The 18,229-nt window shown below is 42.8% G+C and overlaps 1 protein-coding gene across 1 annotated transcript; it reads right to left on the bottom strand.

Moving 5' to 3' along the window:
• Positions 1–8,651: 8,651 nt before the first annotated feature.
• RDH14 (retinol dehydrogenase 14) lies at positions 8,652–16,030 on the bottom strand. Its single transcript, XM_054975155.1, has 2 exons — positions 15,621–16,030; positions 8,652–11,340 (listed from the first exon to the last, which is right to left on the bottom strand). The coding sequence occupies exons 1-2, from the start codon at positions 15,984–15,986 to the stop codon at positions 10,723–10,725; spliced, it is 984 nt and encodes a 327-aa protein (XP_054831130.1). The 5' UTR covers positions 15,987–16,030; the 3' UTR covers positions 8,652–10,722.
• Positions 16,031–18,229: the final 2,199 nt, after the last annotated feature.

Raw genomic sequence — 18,229 nt, 5'->3', positions numbered from 1 at the left:
TGCTCCGAACACACAGAATGGACCAGCTCCCCTACCCAGTGAGTCTAGCCAGATGGTGAATTGCACTAATGGGGTACATTTGTAATACTTCAGACACTGAATTAATAATAGTTAGTTTAGCCCCATGGGAATATAACTTAATAGAGTGTCTCCTTAACGTATCTGGTCCCCATCATTTTGATTGCCCTGTGCCTATGAGGTTTTTCACAAAGGCTTAAAGGTGATCTCTCAAGGATTTTTTAATTATTATTTTGTGACATATAAGAAGGGCTGGAGACTTTGCCTTGTGCCTCCCTCCACCCTGCTTTTAAAGAAAAGACCGCATGAACCCAAAGTATGACACTGTTTTTCACAAGATTAATTGAAGAACATACCATGAGGGATTTGCTTATTCAAGGAGTTTTTTGGAGCAAAAGGCTGAAAAAGAAAACAGCCTCCATTATGGGTCAAAATTTGTAAAATGAATTAAAAGTTTTAAGCAACCTAGCTAGCAGTACTGACTTTCATCTGCTTTTGTTTTATTTTTTACTTATTAAAATGTTTGTTACCGATTTCAACAGCCTACAAATATCTCCATAAACATCAGCGCTATATAGTGCTTTCTAAAAATCAGTAGATTTGTTACCTTCCATACATTTTAAGCATGCTGGGCCCTCATGGCAGGGGCCACTGCTGAAAAGGCCCACGACTGAGTGCAGGCTGCTGTAATCAGCTTAATGAAGAGAATCTTTAGGAAGAAATGCTGGGATGAATGAAATTGCTTTGTGAGGTCATACAAGGACCGACTTCCATTGGGCAATTTCTTGGCAGAAGTTGTTTACAGCCGTGTCAGTCCCAAAGTAAAAGTCACAAAAACGAGAACATAGTCCCTTTAACACCTATTATTAGGCCCAACCCAAAGGGACACAACAGTGTGCCAATTTTTGAGCTCACCAGAAGAACTCTTTATCAAATCAGATTTTTTTTAATAAAAAAAATTAAAATTGAGGGGAGGAAACAACCCAAATTTTTTAGGTCACGTCCTTGAGGCCAGTATTTGGTATAGATGCTGTGCTGGCTTGGTGTTTTGAATGGCTGTTAGTATTACAGTACAAGGTTTGCATTGTGTGGTACAGGACGAGCCGATTCAAATGGGGCTGGTTTCAAGTTACTCCAGGCAAGAGGCAATAAATCAGTTACTTTCCATAGCAAAAGCAAGCCCTGCAAATGTCTCTGATCTTTCTCTAAACTAGTGATTTATTGGGAAACATCATGATTTTAATCAAGATTCTTGGTGGCCTCCTCTGTTTTACACTACTGCCACTGAAGGGATCTTGTATAATGGCAATCGAATGGACTGGATTCCATGGATCTATTCTTCCCACAGCAATACCTTCTCCTGGCGCAAGGTGCCTTCCCCTGATAAGCCTCTTGCATAGGGGAAGGCACTGTCATAAGCCAAAATTACTGGCTTAGAGCTAAGCTACAAGTGACGCCTGACACAGGTTGGACACTTGTCAGCTTCCCTCAAGTTTTGATGGGAAATGTAGGCATCTTGGTCTTGCAGCTGTAATGGAGAGCCAAGCTGTAAAACCAGGACGCCTACGTTTCCCATCAAAACTTGAGGGAAGCTGACAAGTGTCCAACCTGTGTCAGGCGTCACTTGTAGCTTGGCTCTTAGACCCGTAGGCTGTTCTTGGAAGAAGAGATTCAGCTCCAGGTCATTTTCCACCTGATTGATATTTTGGCTGTTCTTGGAAGAAGAGATTCAGCTCCAGGTCGTTTTCCACCTGATTTTGTATTTTGGAAATAACATCTGAAATTTTGGATATGGACTTTTCACCGGTTGGACTTCTGAATTAAATATTTGAATGTACTATATGGACTGTTACACTGTTGCTAGTTCTGTAACTCTTTGGCTATTTATGAATTGTCATAGATGAATTGTTATTTATGAAGTATTTATGATATTGATTGGCACAAATTGTTTTTAGCACCTAGCACTTTATTAAATTTCACATAATTTATACTTAATAAGGATTAGTACCTCCGAGCTTTTTGGTTTAACTCCTGGAAAAAATGGCTGCTTTGAGGGTAGACTGTATGGCATTATACCCTGATGAGGTCCCATCCTTCCCCAAACCGTGCCCTTTGCAGGCTCCACTCCCAAATCTCCAAGAATTTCCCAAACCAGAGTTGGGAATCTTGTCTATAAAGTAAATGAATCAATAAAACTTACATCAGAGTATCAAGTTATTAGACCATCTGAGGATTAAATTAGATCTGGTCTAGACATGCAGCTGAACAAGGTGATAGCCTTCTGAGGCAGTAAAATGGATTGAATTATTTGCCCTTGTAAAAAAAAATCCTTGCAAATTAAAAGTAGCACATACTATCCTAATCTTTTCCATGCTCTCCCAGCTTTCCTCTTAAAGGGAATTATTAATCTAGAGGAATGTTTTCACTATCTTGTTATAATCTAAAGTGGTACAGTCCACTTTATCACCTCAGCACTCTGTCATCTATGACTACTTCATTCTGCAGCATGTATAGGTCAGACTTTAGATGAAATTGGGAGTCCTGTCAGTGGATTGTTTTTAAGTGGTAGATACCAGCCATTGAAAGTTGATATGGTTCAGGGCTATGTTATGGGGGAGAGAGAATTAGCCATTCACTTGTGTTATTTTCTTGACCCTCAGATGCCACCCCGAAGCTGTTATTTCCTCCCACTGGGGAAAACACTAGATTACCAATATTATGTTTTCTCCAGTGAAATAAATATAAGCTGAGGGGAGGGTTAAGCTCAGGGGGGGAAAATTGAGGGAGGACTAAGCCTCTTCAAACATGAAGGACTGTGCCCAAATTAAGGCCCTCTCATCCTGTCTGGTTTGGCTTTTAGGTTGGATTTGAAGGCAGGCCCACCCTTGTGTGAGGAGGACCAACTGGAGTCATCACACCCTTAATTTACAATGTCAAAAACAGAAGGACCGGCCAAGGCAGAAAAATATACAATAGAACAGGGAGAATACAAATCCAATTTTGCTCTTGATGAAAAGTCAGAAAAGACTCTTTGGCATTGTCAGTGAGCTCAGTGGAAGCGAGTGAGAGCCCCTCTATGCAGTAAACAATTACGATCCTTCTTCAAAATGGCAGCGGCACAAAAGAAACGTCAGGAACAAAAGATCAGTACATGAGAAGGAACAAGAAACAATGTTGTAATTTGTGGATATAAAGCAGAGCCCTCTGTTAAGCCCATGCGCAAACACACAGCTATGCCCCGCTACAGTTTTAAAACAAACAACATGAAGCAGTGAGTTTGCTCACTCATTCCGGAGTACTGGCAAGTGGCTTCAATTTGCTGAAAGGTCCAAACTCATGATAGAAGTGTTGTGTTTAAGTTAATCAGTTTAATAAAAGCCAGGGATCCGGTCTTCTGGATTCCAAAAGAAGCGTGATGCGTACTGACAGAAAAACAGTACTTTTCACAATGCAAAAAAAGCTCTTCAGATGCATGGATCAGAGGCAACACAAACTGACGGGTCAACCAAATTTTACCTTGGCACATCCTATTTCTACATACATAGACCTAGAAACAGCTTTTTTAAAAAATCGCACAGCCGTATTGGTCCATGCAAAATTCCCAAAGCAAGAACAAAAGCCATATAATATTTTTTATTGGACCAAACAAATTAGCTAATTTGGTTGGTCAGGAAAAGGTGTTGTATGGATTTTGTTCTTGTTTTGAAAAGTAACTGCCAGTAATTTGTGTGTGATAGAGGTACTTTCTACTCCCCACTGTTCCCACCAGGGATAAATTCCAAGAAATGTTTAAAGCATCAGTTCCAGTTTGGAAGCTGTGAAGGATTTGAGCTTGGCCCACCAAACTCCATTTTGGAGACAGGAAGGCCTGTCAATCTCATCTGAAAATCATACGTACCAGGGAATGGCCTCTCCCATTTTAACTCGTTTCATAGAAACTCTCTTTGCCTCTCTGCTGAGTTTTCAGTTAACATGTTGATAACTGTTCTTATTCTAGAAGGAATATCTCAGTGCCTAATAAATAACACTGGTGTCTCACCAGATTCTGGTTAGCCTGTTACATTGTGAGAACTGATGTTTGGTGTGATGGTCCGGGTGAGCACTCATCTCCTGATAAGCCAGGGCTGGTATATGGAGGAGTTCTTGTAGAAACAAGGGGGGAAGTCTGCTTGTGGTATGGTGCTTGGGTAGAACAAGTACGAGTTATCTGAAGCACAGTCAAAAGCTAAGAGTTTCTCACATCTCTTCCTGTGACAGCTTCCATCTAGAGATCTTTAAGATGTTACCCAGAATCATAAGATAGGTGCAAGCTCTAACTGCCCTGCTGACATTCTTCAGCTTTCAGCTGCAGTGTAATAAACCAACTGCAGTAATTTTATACTTTGATATGCTATAAATATGATGCCATTTCTTACTGGAAAAAAGGATTGTACTCATTATTTATGAAAGAGTCTGGCTACTTAGATGTTAGGCTTTCCTAAGAGGGGAAGGGGAATGCTTAGTTAAGTGTAGGGGGGATATTTAACACAGGCATCTCATAGGGGTAGGCAAAACAAAACAAACAAGCTGGAAATACACCCAGAAACCACTGTTTCATTTCATTAAAGCTGCTTCTCGAACAGTGAACTGAATCCAGGAAACCAAATTATAGCTACGCCTTCCCATCAAAAAGTTTGTGTATTTCATTTTGGCTCTTATTTTGCAGCAGTGGTGGCAGCAGGCAGGCAGACACTGGGCCCACATGGCAGCATCTTGTTTTTCTTAACAGCATTCACCAATCGGAACCCAAGGGGAGAGAGCCTTTATATTATTAATTAACCTGTTGACCAGAAGGGGGAATGTGTGCAATATGCATGAGTGCATCTTTCCCCCCGCCCATCACTACCCAGGCAATGGCATTGACTCCCCGCCAATTGGATACTCACAAGGGGAGACTCCTCCCGCCTATTGGCTTTGGAAATGTTTGGAAGGGGGAATGTGCAGACTTCAATTATAGGCAGCAAATCTAAAGACACTTCCCTGGGAGTAAGCACTATTGAATAACATGTGACTTATATCTGAGTAGACCAGTTTAGGAAGGAATGTGCATCTTGGTTTGTTTTGTAGTGCTCTCCGAGCATTGACAGTCAATCACCGTGAGGAAAAGTGCTGCGGGGCGTGCGCGAGTGCAAGTAGTCTGTTCAATTAATCAAACTTGATAAAAGCCCTGGAAGACTGCAATTCTAAAGACGCTTCCCTGGGACTCAGTAAAGACTATTGAATAACATGGGACTTACACCCGAATGGATCCTCCAAAACATTGGTGGTGGCGAGTGCCCTCAAGTCAAAGTTGACTTATTGCGACCCCTGGTGGGGTTTTCATGGCAAGAGACTAACAGAGGTGGTTTGCCATTGCCTGCCTCTGCAACTCTGGTCTTCGTTGGAGGTCTCCCATTCCCATTCTCCCATTCAATTATTAACCACCCGCCGACATTCGCCTTCTTTAAGGTCTGTTGTTGTCTTTGTGTAGTCTGAGGAAAAACTCAGTGGATCAATAGTTTAGAAGGCTGGCTGTGTTCTGAGCTACATTGGAAGATGCTAGTTCCTGCTGGGAATGGTTCTAGGGTGATCAGTGAAGCACATTCTTCTGCAGAGGTCATGTAGAGCTATTATTTGTTATGACCAGCATGCTATCCTGAAGTGTTTGCAATGAGTATCATGGCTTGAAAAAGAACATTAAAGGTGAATTTTCCTTCCTCCCCATTCCCACAGCGTTCAAAAATTGTTCTACTATGGCTTATTAGACACCTTGAAAAACCATGGGGGTTGAAATTGGTGGCTGCTGTGAGAAAGGAAAATCAGCAAAAACGGTCATTTCCCTGTTCCCTGAGAAGTTATTAGCACAAACTTTGGGTGAATATAGAGCATTCTGCCCCAGTGCAGCTCGAGAACTCTTTGCTTTTCTTAATTCCCAACCACCTTCAAATCTGTTTTCACCACAATATCTAGTGTTTTAGAAGTCACATTAGACACAGTTAAGAAGTTGGAACAAGACACTTGCTGAACTTGGAAAATCACTGCTCTGCTTATTTTGTCAGGAATGATTGGAAACATGGGTTCTTCCCCATCCCCTAATTCCTTTCTAGGGGTTGCTTAGGATGTTTGGAACCTATTCATATATAAGCACTTAGATCTGAGGCCAGTAAAAGCAGAAATGGAAGTGGTCATGGTGTTGGTTGCTGGGAGAAGAGATGGAATGATGCCCTTTTCTCCTATGGAAAACAACAGCTCCATTTTCAGCAATCATGAGATTCTGCTAAGTTTCTCAGTGTTTTGCCAGGTGAAGAATGCCTGTAACATCATCCTGAAAAAAGGTTTATATGAAAGGCAAGGCATAAGGCTGACAGCATAATTTAAACGTATTTGAAATACCTTTGGAATCTGTTTATTTTTGTTTTACACCACCCTCAACAGAAAGGAACCAAGGTAGTTCAAGAAGGAAATAAGACTCATTTCCTAACATCCTGTTTCTAAACCTACTACTTAGAAGCGGCATTATTTCAACAATTCCATAGCTTGTCCTTAGAAATGAACAATGCAAACACATGCAGCCCAATATTACATTGCTTTTCATCAAAAAGCCCCAAAGTGCAATTTTGATGTGCTCTTCAAAAGCCAATGAGCTTTGTTGCTAGGGTTTTGTTTTTTTAAAACTTATCACAACCTCCACAGTTTCAGTTATAAGATCCCCTCCTTCACTGCACCCAATTTCCAAAACCTAACTATGACTTCATAACCACAAAACCAATGGCAGTTACAGGGCTACAATATTCCCATATGCAAAACTCTTACTGTGACATCACAGCAGCCCAACCTATGGCATCCAGAAAGTGTGGAGGTTTAAAAGAGTGAAAGAGCAATCACTGCAAGAGTGAAAGAGCAATCATAGATTTGAGGGGAGAATAAAAATAGAGCTTGACATAGCTCTTAGATTGCATGAGCAGGTGTGGTGTAGTGGTTAGTGGGACTATGATCTGAGAGAACTAGGTTTAAATGCGGCCTCTGCCATAAAGTTCACTGGGTAGCCAGTCACACTCAGCATAACCTACATCACAGGATTTTTGTGAGAATGAGGGAGAACCACACAGACTGTACTGAGTTCCTCACAAGGGTGCGAAAAAAATGACCTAGGCAGATAAGTATATAATCGTAGCCTCTCTCCTGTTCATGGCAAGTGAACAAGCCAAAGTTTAAAGATACTAATGTCTGAAAGATTTGTGAATGTACACACACAATTCCAAGAGAAACAACTGTGATGAAATCACTTCACCACAGCTTTGAATCTGTTTTCTAGGTGTTAAAGGTACATTTTGGCTTTATTATGTAAAAAATCAGAATGAATATTAAGGCCTATTATTTAAAATTGTTATACGTGTCAGTGGGCTAGGAAAGAACCGGTATAAATAGAGTAGGTTGAATGGGTAGCCCTACAATCTTTTAGGAGGTGCAGCTAACGAATGCCTATTAAAGAGGGACAGTTAAGAATGACAAATATCTAGGATCATCTTTGGAAAGAAATTAATTTACTATGATGTGATACAGTAATTTGCAATGATGACCAAGTATGATGAAGTCTGTATGTTAACTTCAGAATCCACATGCTTAATTTGCTGAAACTGTTTAACAGTACTATAGGCCTGAATCGTTTTTTCTTCATGAGAATTTCTGCTAACAGAAAGGGAGCAATTTTCACCAATCCCGCCTCCCATTGCAGGCATTCAACTCTTCCTACATGCTGTTCCTGCCTCCCCCCCCCCCAAAAGTAGCATTTCAGGGGGCTTTTTGAGCTTCAGCAGAAAGAGGGAGGTAAGGAAGTCCTTTATGTTGATGGAAATCCTTTCCGTCAGCAAAGATTTACTGTGGGATCCAAGCCAGTAGTTTCTTTTTAAAGAAACTGGTTTGGAGTATCTTGTTAACCTCCTGTGACTATTACCCACTTAACAGGGACTTTGTGAAGAAAGTGATTTGCCCCCAACTTGGAACTTCACAATCAGCTTAAATAAAGCAGATATTGCATACTGCACACCTGCAGTTTAAAGAATGGCTCCAAGTTGCAACAGCAGATATAGAAGTAGAGACAAGTGGTAGGACAGGAGTGACTGACGCATTCTATGTAGACTCAATGCCTAGGCAAACAGGGCAGTAGTAGAATGAGTTGTTATGGGTCTATTTGGCAATGGGATAAGGCCATGTCACCACAACTATACACAACTGTCACAGCACATTGTAGCCCCACGCATGTTGATTTTGATGTGCGCTTCAATGAAACCCAGGAGAATTACTTACAAATAAATCTGTTTAGGATTTAGAGCACAACAAAAAACTCCTGCGCATGCTTACTCACAAGTAAAAACCACTGAACATTGCAGTCAGAACACACATGCTCTCAAAAGTACCATCACCAACCCACACTCTCCGTTTGGGCCTTGGTACAGAAAAGGCCTGTGGCTTCCTTGTAAGTTTTTAAACTAGGCAACCTCCCTGTTGGATTTTGCGAAAATAAAGTTTTAGTTTCCATGAGAACACTATTCTATCCCAATTAAACATTTTTCAGCAACCTCATTTTTTAAAAAAGAAACAACAATGTCGACACGTCATTTTGTTACACTTTTAATTTCAGATACATCCTCTTTTTAAGAAAAACAAATGAGGCACAATTATGTAAATAAAACTTCTGAGAGTCTATATAGAGAACTTCTAGCTGGTGTAATACAAATCAAGTTTAGACACATTTAGTAGTGTGTGTGTGAGTGTGTATACATATAAAAATCATGCCAGTCCTAGTGAACAAGCACACAATCTTTGACATCAACTTCTAATAGAGTGGCTCAGGAAGACTTAGGCTACATTCCTAGGGCAGGAAGCCAGAAACCACTGCAGACCAATTACGCACTAGCCCCAGATCCACTACAGCATATTTTTTATGAAACAGGATCAGTGTTAATTCAATTCGATTGAACTGTAAGCTCTGGTCCCCCCCCCCCCCCCGCACGACAGATCTTCCCCGCTTTTCCCTGTCTTCTGCAGCTATCTTCTCTCATCCAAAAAGCTACTCCTGAGGCTCTGGAACAATGCAATATGAGGTGAGGGCTTCATCTTTAGCAATAAATCAGTAGAAATTGCAGACTCTCCTCCCCTTGAAGATAGTTTCAGGTGGGTAGCCATGTTGATCTGCAGTAGAAAAGCAAGAGTCGAGTCCAACAGCACCTTAAAGACCACCAAGATTCCCAGGGTATAAACTTTCAAGAGTCAAGGTTGACCAAAGGAGCTTTTGACTTCTGAAAACTTATACCCTAGAAATCTTGTAGGTCTTTTTAAGGTGCTACTGGTGTCGAATCTTGCCATCCCCACTTCTGTGTGTGTATGGAAATCTCTTTCACTCACATAAGGGCACTCTGGGATCTAACTCAATGTCTTTAACAGCAATAAGTTGTCAAATGGAAGCACGCTCATTGAGACCACAGAAACCACTTGGTACTACTATAATGAGTAACAGATGGCAACTTTAGGTGGTTTGGAGCTTGTAGTTTACACATACTTCTTCAGTGACTTCACTTATTTCTGATTATGTGCACAGAGGCCAAGTTCTCAGTTTCCGGTTTAATATGGTATTCCTTTCACCTTTATTAATATACTAGCAAAAAATTTCTTGGAAGATTTCAGGGTTCAGGAATACTAAACTTTGAGACGGCTCTGGACAGGTGAATTCTTGCATTTGTGAAGAACCTTATGCCACCTCCCACTCTTACATATTTTATGTCAAGGCAGTGTCTGTAGATTTCAGCAATGCTTATAGGCTATGCTGCATAGGCCTGCTTACCCAAATCAGTCGCGGATTTCAGGAAATACAAATCATCTACTTAATATGTGCAGACTTGACATACCTAAACAGCTTTTAAGCATCTGCCTTTGGGTGAGCATTTCCAATGCAGCAAGCTTTACCCTAGACGTGCAATAGATGTCAAGGTTTAAGCCAACATCTGAGATGCCCCCCAAATGCACCTGACTGATAAGACTGGGTCGTCTCAACAGGGCTCTTTTTTTTTTAGGGGGAAGGGTAGCGATGAGGCAACAATAGACTGAAACATTTTTTGACCTGTACCCTGTGCAACACTTTAAAATGTTTAACTGTGTCCTGGATTCTGCTCCCAAAGTATCTGGCGTACCAGCATGCAATGGTGTTACTTCACTGCGGGTCAGGTTTCCCCATACTCTGCATGTGTACGTGTGCTGGGTTTGCTCACCAAAGCAGAAACATTGTGCTCACAAGACATTTCTTTCCTGTCAATGTTCAGCATTCCTTTGAGAATACAGAAACAAAGCTGCCACATACTTCAAATACAGCATCATGCACAGCTGATTCAAACTACGAAACTCTGAATGACCAGCATATATATTAGAAACCAGACATTCCCCCCCTTGTTAAACAGCTACATCTTTTTCTCAGATCATAAATATACTGGATTTTTTTCTTATACTCTAAATCTTTTCTTTAAATATTACATTTTTTAAATACCAAGAATAAATAGCTTCTATAGATCTGGCGATGATTGCTTCCCAATCGCAGGCACAAAACTGTGCTTCCTGCCTCTCAACAGGGAAAAGAGGCAGGAAATGGCAAGGTCTTAAAATAAATCATTTACATTTGGTGCCTCCCCTTGGCCTTTATTTTAGCAGCCCCACCATCACTTCACTGATATCCCACAGTTTCCTTGCCACTAAGTCATCTGTGGCTTTAGGCAGTAGCAGCTGTTCCTTGCAGTTTCCAAAATACTTCCCAGATACACCCTCTACTTCAGGAGAAGAGGCCAGATAAATAGATGTCTGGGCTCCTTCCAGTGGGGATCTGAAGAAAGCCCAAGACACCAAATTGAAGAGGGGCTTGACCAGTAAAGGAACATGGATGTGTCTGCCTAGATTTGTTCTGACAATACCAGGATGCAGGGCATTGACAGTAACTCCGGTGCCTTCTAAGCGTCGGGCCAACTCCCTGGCGAAGAGGAGGTTCGCCAGTTTGCTTCGACTGTAAGCAAAGCTTTTGTTGTAGCTTAGCTCGCTGTTCAAGTCATCAAAGTTGATCTCTCCGTATTTGTAAAGGGAAGAGGAAACCACTACGATCCTGCTGGGGGCAGAATTTTTCAGAAGCCCCAGCAGGAGGTTTGTGAGCAAGAAGTGGCCTAAGTGGTTGACGCCAAACTGCATCTCAAAGCCGTCCTCTGTCTTCGTGTACGGACACTGGAAGATCCCTGCGTTGTTGATCAAGACGTCCAGCTTAGGTTCTTCCTTTACAAAAGAGAGAGAAAGAGAAAGTCAGGCACGTGGACATATGAATACTCTTCAATTTTTTGAAAAGAAAAGTAAGATTTTTAAAAAATCAGATGCCTCGCAGAGGATGAAGGGAAGGGCGATCCTTTTTCTGCCCCCTGTCAACGTCTGCAACACTCCTGAGTTTGTCCACACCTTACCTTTGATCTTGTCCTCCTTTTATATGGTCTTTATAACAAAGGTACAAAGTTCCTTAGAGAAACCAGGAAAATTGTGTTTCCCAAAGTGAAAGCCACGGCAAATAAACACCATGCTCCTACCTTACATTTACTGGTAGGAGCTTTGTATTTTCACGCCATAGGGCTAAAAACAGCGCCTTCTTTGCTAATCATTCCAGACACATTGATAAAGTGAGCTTTGACTCACAAAAGCCTATGCTGGGGTGCATTTTTGCTGTCTATTAAGGGCGCTACTGGACTCCTGTTTTATTTTGCTGCAACAGACTAACATGGCTACCGCCGTAGAATTAGTCACACGAATACAGAGGCATTCCTGCCCTGGTGCTTACATACATACGCAAGCACACAAACAAACACGAATACATATTCTTGCATGGCTCAATAAGTGAGCTGTCAAGTCCAAGACAAATGCATGTAGATGCCACAGCCTATGAAAAAAATGTTAACCATTTTAAAAAATGTATATAAAGAACACAACATAAGAGAACATCTCACTGCTAAAGCATACGCTGTGTATTCATCAAAATTACTCAGCCAGCCTGTGGCAAACTGCCAGTCCCATCCTGGCCATTATTCCAGAACATTGAATCTCATCAAATATAAAAGGATGTTCCATTTCCATTATACAGCCCCACAAAAGAGGCACTCCTGCATCTCTAACATCGGAAGTTTTCATCGGGAAATCCTTTACTCAGTTTGTTTGAAATAGCTTGCGGCTCTTCCCAAAGATAATGTATTATGGTGCCGCTTTTCGATAGTGACAAGAGAACTTCCAGGGACATTTCAAGCAGTGAAAACGCAAACCCAGCTTAGGGATTTGGCTTCCAGTGCCTGCCACTGTTATACGGTAGCGCCATGCTAATAACTGTCTGGAGAGACGTTCTGTCTAAATGACAGCCATTTTTTCCTCTCAAAAGGTGTTGATCTATCTTTTATCACTGCCCTTTCAAGTAACATAAATTTTACTCTCTGAAGTTTGGGGTAATAATTCTAACCAAAGCCCAGGCTACGTTCAGATGTTGCCCGAAGTCGCAACTTGCCGTGACAGACGCAAATGTAGCTCCCCTCATTCCATCCCCTCCCTTTTCATGAGGAAGACACTTTTAACCAAGGCTTTTTTTCTGAGAAAAGAGGTGGTGGAACTCAAGACCGTGCAATGATGTCACTTTGGGTCAGCTGGAACAAGGGGAGAGTTTTTTAAAGTTTAAATTGCCAGCGGTGCGGAGAGCAATCTAAACTCCCCTCTGTCTGGAGATCAGGGAGCGGGGCCACTGGCCATGTGACCATTTTCAAGAGGTGCTGGAACTCTGTTCTACCGCGTTCTCACTGAAAAAAAGCCCTGCTTTTAACATTCCTAGTCTGAGACACACTCTGGCTCCCCATGACGTATGGCTGCAGGCTTCTGGATAATTGGAATTTTGTTTACTCCCCAGAAACTGGGATTCTAAGCTGTGATGAAACTGACTCAAGGTCATGTTTAATTGTGCTGCAATCAATGCTTAGCTAGCACACCAGAGATTCATAGATCTTGCAGAGGTGCTAGTATACCTATTAAGCGAGTGCCACTGCTGTGCAGCACTTAAAACTAGACCTGGAGCCTGTACAACGTCCCACAATGACGCCCTCTTGCTTTGCTAGCTTCATGTTTAAATCGGACCTAATGCGACCACTGTAAAAGAAAAAATGCTTGATGTGCTGATGAAGGGGTTACTTATGTTAAACTGAAACACTCACTGGCTATGCTGGACTGCAGGAACATGCAGTCTGACAACGGAATCAAAGGCTACAGGTATCTCAAGTATGCCTGCCAAAAAAAATAATCAGATTATACCTTGCCTTAAAGAGATACTGAAAAATAAATGCTATGCCAAGAGACTTTTTGTTAAATGAAGACTGGCTTGGGGTGAAGGCATGGTAATGCCTGAATGTGTTCCTTCCTGAACTCTGAGAAACATTTTTTTGATAAAAACTCTTTAGTTAGTCCATGAAAAAAAGCTATACCAATAGGAAAGAAATGTGGATGAGCAAAGGTGGCACCAGTCTCTTTTGAGTAAATTTATCCCCACAGGCAAATACCCCCCCCAAACAATTTAGTACCATTGACAAAACAACATTCCCATTTTAAGTTTGCATGGGTTTCCTTGGGGACTGCCACAAATTTAAGGAACAATCACCTTCCGAAGCAAGGGCAGGAGACATAGAAAGCCAGAATTATTGCTAGTTCTATTTCCTGCACATCTTTTCAGATGCTGAAAGCAGTATCTTATGGCCGCCTCAAACATTACTGCATGCCTACAGAGAAAGTGCTTCTGTGAAAATTAATGCATGAAACCTGCACGTACACCCAGATCCACAATGGCTGTCATTTAAATTTAGAGTTCACAGCTGATTTTGCTTTACCAACATGTGTAACACCCAAAATATATGTACGTGATAATTTATACATGAATAACATGGAAGGTAGCACATCAGAAGCACATCACTTGGAAGAACAGATCTCCATGGCTTCCCATCTTGTCAATGGCCAAGAGCAAGCTGAGTCCTTATGGTGCCGTCCTTATTGTACCGTACTAAGCAACTGCAGCTTGGCAGGCGAATGGGCCCTACCCACAACCCCGAGGATGACACTCCTATAGTGCAGATATAGTCTGCAGATCTATGCCTACCAGTCTTTTTATACTGCAACTCAGATCTCCCTGTTTTAAGAAGCTTTTGAAAATGAACACAAAAGAAATTTAACAAGACCCATCCTTGATCAAGCCAAAGGATCATCTAGACCAGCATTCGGCTTCCTACATGAGCCAACCACATTCCTCCAAGAAGACAGAAGACCACAAAGCAGGGCAAGGCTTTTACCATCCCTCTTTCTAATTGCAACTGGTGTTCACAGTTCACAGTGCCTCTAAAGATGGAAGAACCACAGTGTCCTCCTCAGCACATCCATCTTGCTGTAGCAAATTCCGCACATTGATTATACATCCTGTTTCAAAGTACTTTTCCCCCAGTCTGTCCTAAATCCACTGATCCCCAGCTTAAGGGAGCAAATCCAGGTTCTAGTATTATGAGAAATGGCAGATGGGTAGCTCTCTCTATCAGTTTGCCTCAAACTAAAAATCACAACACTCAAAAACCAGTGGGAGCACATTTTAATCTTCCAGGACATTCCACTGCTGACCTAAAAGTGGCTATCTTCAAACAGAGAAACTTCAAGGGGAGATTACTATGTGAGATTGCTGAAATGAAGTTCATTCACGAATTCAGAACAATGGACACTCTGGTATAGAGATTCAGGATTCTTCACTCACTACAGATGCTAATTTCTGCTCTAATCAAGCTGCACTGTACCTTTACATCCTGATGCCCTCTCTTGTAACACCCCACCCACTTTTGGCTGGGATATAAAGGCTCCAGGATCTCCATTCCTACTCGCATCTGAAGAAGGGAGCTCTGACTCTCCAAACCTTACCCCCTGAAAATCCTGTCTGTCTCTAAAGTGCCACTGGATTTTAATCTTCCAGGACATTCCACTGCCCCAAACTGTACGACTTGACCTGTCATCTCCCATCCCAGCCATCCTTTCCTCTAAACAAACGACCTCAAACGCTTCAGCTTTATTGTATTCACTTGTGCTGCACAATCTGCCTTGGGTCTCAGTGAGAGAGGCGGCTAGGTTGTCAGCCTCCAGGTGGTAGCTGGAGAGCTCCTGGAATTACAACTGATCGCTAGGTCACAGAGATCAGTTCCCCTGGAGAAAACAGATCCAGAGGAAATGGCAGCATTGGAGGATGGATGCTATGACATTATATCATGCTGAGATCTCTACTCTCCCCAAACCCTACCCTCTCCAGGCCCCACTCCCCAAATCTCCAGGAATTTCCCGACCTGGAGCTGGCAACCCTAAAAGCGGTCAATCATATTCATTGATTTGGCGCATCTTTCATAACTCAATGACTAGAAACCTGCACCATGCCAGCCGCAGCAGCCCCCTAGCCCTCCACACTCCCTGCTCCCCGCTTCCAATGACACCCGCTGCTAGTGCCCCCGCCGCCCCGCGTTTACCTGCAGTACCCGGTGGCAGAAGCTGCGGACGGAGCGGAGCGAGGCCAGGTCGAGCTCCCGCACCAGGAGCTCCCCGCGGCACTCGCCCCCTCCCCGCGAGCACAGGCCCAGCTGGGCGCGGAGCTCGCGCGCCGCCTCCTCAGCGCGGCCGCGGTCCCGGCAAGCCATGATGACCCTCGCGTGTTGCCGTAGCAGCTCGGCCGCCGTGGCCCGGCCCAGGCCGCTGTTGGCCCCGGTGATGATCACCGTCTTGCCTTCCATCGACGCCCTCCCAGCCACCTTCCCAGCCGCCCACCAGAGGCGCCGGGCGATGAGGAGCAGCCCTCCGCCCAGAGCTGCGGCCAGCACGACCGCCGTGGCGGCCATCGGGGCTACGGCAGGGCCATGGAGAGGAAAAACCTAGAGCGGCACCCACGCACGCCCTCGTTTCCGTTGTCCTTACGAACTTCCGTTTTGCGCTCTTATTCAATGTTGCCAACTCCAGGTTGGGAAATTCCTGTTGATTTGAGGTAGAGCCTCGGTAGGGTGGGGTTTGAGGAAGAGAGGGCCTCAGCAGTGTATAGTGCCATAGAGTCCTTCCTCCAAAGCAGCCATTTTCTCCAAGGGAACTGATCTCCGTTGTCTGGAGATCAGCTGTAAGTCCTGGCAATCTCCAGGCCCGTTCTGGAGGTTGGCAACCATAGGTTCAGTAGCACTTTAAAGCTCAAGATTTTCAGAGAATAAGCTTTCGAGGGTCAAACCCCCCATCTTTTATCCATCTGGAGCTTTGACTTTTGAAAGCTCGTACCCTGAAAATCTTGTTGCCTTTTAAGTTGCTATTGGACTCAAATCCTGCTGTTCTATTGCATGCCAACTCATCTGCCTATCTGAAACTAACTTGTATTAAGTGAAGAGCTTGTCTTCGGTTGGAAATGTGCTTAAGAAACATTTTGCTGGAACAATTTTGAGGTGTCGTTTGCAAGGTTGGGGAGAGTGATGTTTTCTTTTTCTCCTAGGAACTGCAAGTCACGACCGATGGAAATAGTTAAGTGAAAGAGAATTCTCCAGTGGCACTTTGAAGACTAGCAATTTTTATTTCATCATAGGTTTACGTGATTCAGAACACACTTCATCAGATGTATTGGCGTCCATATCGATTAGGTTGATGATGCTTTTATTTTCCGGGGAGGGGGTGGTGGTACAAAGAGAGGCAAGGGTAAAATAAGATCTAAGAAAAAGTATTCAGAGTGGATGAGCCCCTCCCCCCAGTTAACTTCCTGTTTTATTTTCTTGGCATGCAGTAGATATTATATAAATCCTACTTTATCTGTTTAACAGAAGGGTTGTTGAACTTTTTTTCTTAAACCTCTGTTCCCCCTTCAGTGGAGAGCCTGCAATCAGGAGGACTATCCCATTTACAATTGGAAGAAAAGATCTTTCTGATTTATTTATTTACTTCATTTATATACCCTGATCTTTCTTGCCAAAGGGTATCCAAAGTGGCTCATATCATTCTTTTCACCCCTGTTTTATCCTTACAATAACCCTGTAAGGTAGGTTAGGCTGAGAGTGTGTGACTGGTCCAAGGTCACCCAACAAGCTTTTATCATGGCAGAATGGGGATTTGAACCTGGGTCTCCCAGATCCTAGTCTGACTAACTACTACACCATACTGGATGCATACTACTAAGATCTAACTCACACACCCAAGGTAATAAGATGTTAGAAAGAACCCTCCGGCAGTATTGCACTACTTGAGACCAAAGGTGGTAGGTTCCAGCTTTGGATGGTCCTTCCTGTAAAACCCTCCCAGCAAGTAGAGAATTAGCACAGCAAGTTTCTGTCTTATATCTTTGTTGTACTGGTTTCTGTTTGTGAGGAATGTTTTCATAAGGGGGCATTTGCTTGTGGTCTATAGTGGTGCAGCCTGAACTTAATGAGTGAATAGCTTCAAGTGCTTTATGTTTTGCTGGGCCGATTTTTCACACCTCTTTCTTTAGGGGATATTTCTACGATTCCTTCTGCCTCCCTTCCGTATATTGTACAAACCTGCATTGTTTTCTGCTTGACAATATAGTGTTATGATTTTCATACTTCGCAGCACTTATCTAGGCTAGGGAACACTGGCGCCTTAAGGTGTTGTGTTTGTTTGTGTGCATGTAAGTTTTGGTTTATTTACAAATTCACAGGTAGGTCACAGATAGAGGCAAAGAGGCATTACTACAGAGTGGCAAATTTGCTACCCTTCCCTAGATACTTAAGAGGGCTGATCCTGAAACCTTAAGGTGCCTCACCCAATTCTGAGTTTCTGTCAGAATTTAAACTATTTTTATCGCATACCACCACATTTTCAGATATCTTAGTCTGGTTGAGAAAACACACATTTCTTTTTTCCATATACCTTTCTGCCAGTTTTCATTGGACTATTATTAGTGCTTGTTAACTGAGCTTAATCTTAAGTTTTCCTTCAGAGTCTGAATAGCTCTGAAAGGTTAGCTGCAGTTTTTTAGGTCAGCTGTAGGTTTCAGTTGTAAACAGTCTTTCCCAAGTGTCAGTCCCGTCCCCCCCTCTCTTTTGTCACTATGCGGGCTTTCTTTTAACTGCTTCTGGTGTTTTACTCCTATAAGAAG

This window comes from Eublepharis macularius, chromosome 1 (genome assembly GCF_028583425.1).
Source record: "Eublepharis macularius isolate TG4126 chromosome 1, MPM_Emac_v1.0, whole genome shotgun sequence".
Classification (NCBI taxonomy): Eukaryota; Metazoa; Chordata; class Lepidosauria; order Squamata; family Eublepharidae; genus Eublepharis; species Eublepharis macularius.
The sequence above is the reverse complement of the archived record's forward strand: the minus strand, read 5'-3'. Positions and strand labels throughout refer to the sequence as shown.